This window comes from Rana temporaria, chromosome 1 (genome assembly GCF_905171775.1).
Source record: "Rana temporaria chromosome 1, aRanTem1.1, whole genome shotgun sequence".
NCBI lineage: Eukaryota > Metazoa > Chordata > Amphibia > Anura > Ranidae > Rana > Rana temporaria.
The window spans coordinates 19,118,971-19,121,166 of NC_053489.1; the positions used below are offsets into that span (position 1 = coordinate 19,118,971).

General features: G+C 44.3%; 1 protein-coding gene across 1 annotated transcript; it reads left to right on the forward strand.

The window, feature by feature from the left end:
* Positions 1–544: 544 nt before the first annotated feature.
* Positions 545–1,687, forward strand: LOC120926919 (vomeronasal type-2 receptor 26-like). The gene has a single exon (XM_040337261.1). The coding sequence runs from the start codon at positions 545–547 to the stop codon at positions 1,529–1,531; it is 987 nt and encodes a 328-aa protein (XP_040193195.1). The 3' UTR covers positions 1,532–1,687.
* Positions 1,688–2,196: the final 509 nt, after the last annotated feature.

The following is a 2,196-nucleotide window of genomic DNA, read 5'->3' on the forward strand; positions in this document are numbered from 1 at the left end:
TTTATCAGGGTTGCCATGCAATTTAAACTGAAACTCCTCATTATCACATTTCTGCTTATAAAATATTTCTTGTGATTTCTTTTTCTTTTCACTCTTTATTGTGTCCTCATGGCACCAACATTTTTTTTTTCGCACTTGCCAATGGAAATTCTCTACATATAGGAGTTCAACTGCATGATAAATTATTATAATTTATTATATTTTCCCTGAAGCCTAATACATACAGGCAGCATGTCGGTCAGCATCAGTCGGTCCAATAAAAAACATCCAACATTTGGCCATGTGTAAGGCAGCAAGTGCTAAAGAAGGCTGGCGTTTGGTCGGCTTCTGTAGAACAGGCATGACCGGAATGGCTGGAAGGGCTGACCGGAGTGTTCTGGCAGGGGTCTCAGCAGGGGATTTCTGTACAAACATTGCATTGTTAGTACAGCAGCACCTCCGGAGCGCTCCAGGTTTTTTTTTTTTGTTCAACCTGGCGGGTTGAACGAAAAAAACTGCCAGTGTGTACTAGGCTTAAGTCTCCACCAATGCACGGAAATCCTAAATGCTATTGCTAGCTGTGAGACAACACAGGACAATACATTTTCTGAGAAGCTCTGACCCCGATGCTCATTATGTTTGTATTGTTCTTCCTGCAGACAGTGAGAACTGCATGAAATGTCCTGATGATGAATGGACAAATGAGAAGAAGGATCGGTGTGTTCCAAGAGTGGTGGAATTTCTCTCCTACACTGATGATCCCATTGTTGCAGTATTTTCAGCCGTCTCCATCCTCTGTTGTCTTCTGACTGGTTTAATATTGGGGATATTTATACATTACCAGGACACCCCCATTGTTAAAGCCAATAACCGGGACCTGAGCTATCTTCTCCTGGTCTCCATCATGCTGAGCTTCCTCTGTGTCTTCTTGTTCCTCGGCCATCCAGTAGATGTGACCTGCATGCTGCGTGTCACCTTTTTTGGTGTCATCTTCTCAGTTGCCGTCTCTTCTCTACTTGCCAAAAGTATCATGGTGTGTATTGCTTTTAAAGCCACCAAACCTGGGAGTCTCTGGAGGAAATGGATGGGAACCAAACTGCCCAATTTTATCATTTGTGTCTTTTCATTGGTCCAAGTCATAATCTGTGTCACTTGGTTGTCTATTTCTCCCCCCTTTCAGGATCGGGACACTCACTCTTATCAGGGGAAGATCATCATTCAGTGTAATGAGGGTTCAGTTATCGGCTTCTACTCTGTCCTGGGATATATGGGGCTTCTGGCAGCTGTGAGTTTCATCATCGCTTTTTTAGCCAGGACATTACCGGACAGTTTTAATGAGGCCAAGTACATCACCTTCAGCATGCTGGTGTTCTGCAGTGTCTGGATTGCCATGATCCCGGCCTATCTGAGCACAAGAGGGAAATACATGGTGGCTGTGGAGGTTTTTGCTATAATGGCATCAAGTTCTGGACTTCTTGGCTGTATATTTTTCCCAAAATGTTACATAATTCTGTTCAGACCTGACCTGAATACAAAAACAGTTATCCGCTAATATTTATGGAGAAACACTTAGTTACCAGCAATTTTAGAGCCGGTTCACACAGGGGCGATCTGGGATCCGACTTGAAGTTGCCCCAAGTGGTCCCAAGTCGTGTGGTTGAGAAAATCAAAAAGGAAATGGGAGTGAATGGAGTCGTCTTAAATGAACACTAAAGGCAAACATTTTTTTTTTTTTTAAATAACAAACATGTTATACTTACCTCCACTGTGCAGCTCGTTTTGCACAGAGTGTCCCCTAACCCTGTCTTCTGGGGTCCCTCGGAGGCTGTCTCGGCTCCTCCTCGCAAAAACTTTCCACCTTCATGCGAGCGAGCTCGCATGGTAGAAAGCTTTTGCAAGCGCGATCCCATGATACAGTGGCGGGCATAGCGACTGTATCACTCGGCCCCGCCCCCCGGCGCGCCGCGTCATCCACTGACGGTACCGTCGGATGTTTTTTCACCTTAAAGCATAGGATGCATTAAGGTGAAAAAACATTTACCTTTACAACCCCTTTAATACACACTACTGAAGTCTCTCCGACTTCAGAAAAGGTTCCGTACTACTTCAATCCGACTTCTAGGCAACTTGTAGGCAACGTGTACCCATTGATTTCAATGGAAGTTTGATCACTGTCTTATCTGAAGCAACAATACAGGAAGATAACATACATTTCTC

Bases quoted from the DNA above. Each gene is read 5' to 3' on its own strand.
- LOC120926919 (XM_040337261.1), top strand. From the start codon at position 545: ATGCTATTGCTAGCTGTGAGACAACACAGGACAATACATTTTCTGAGA.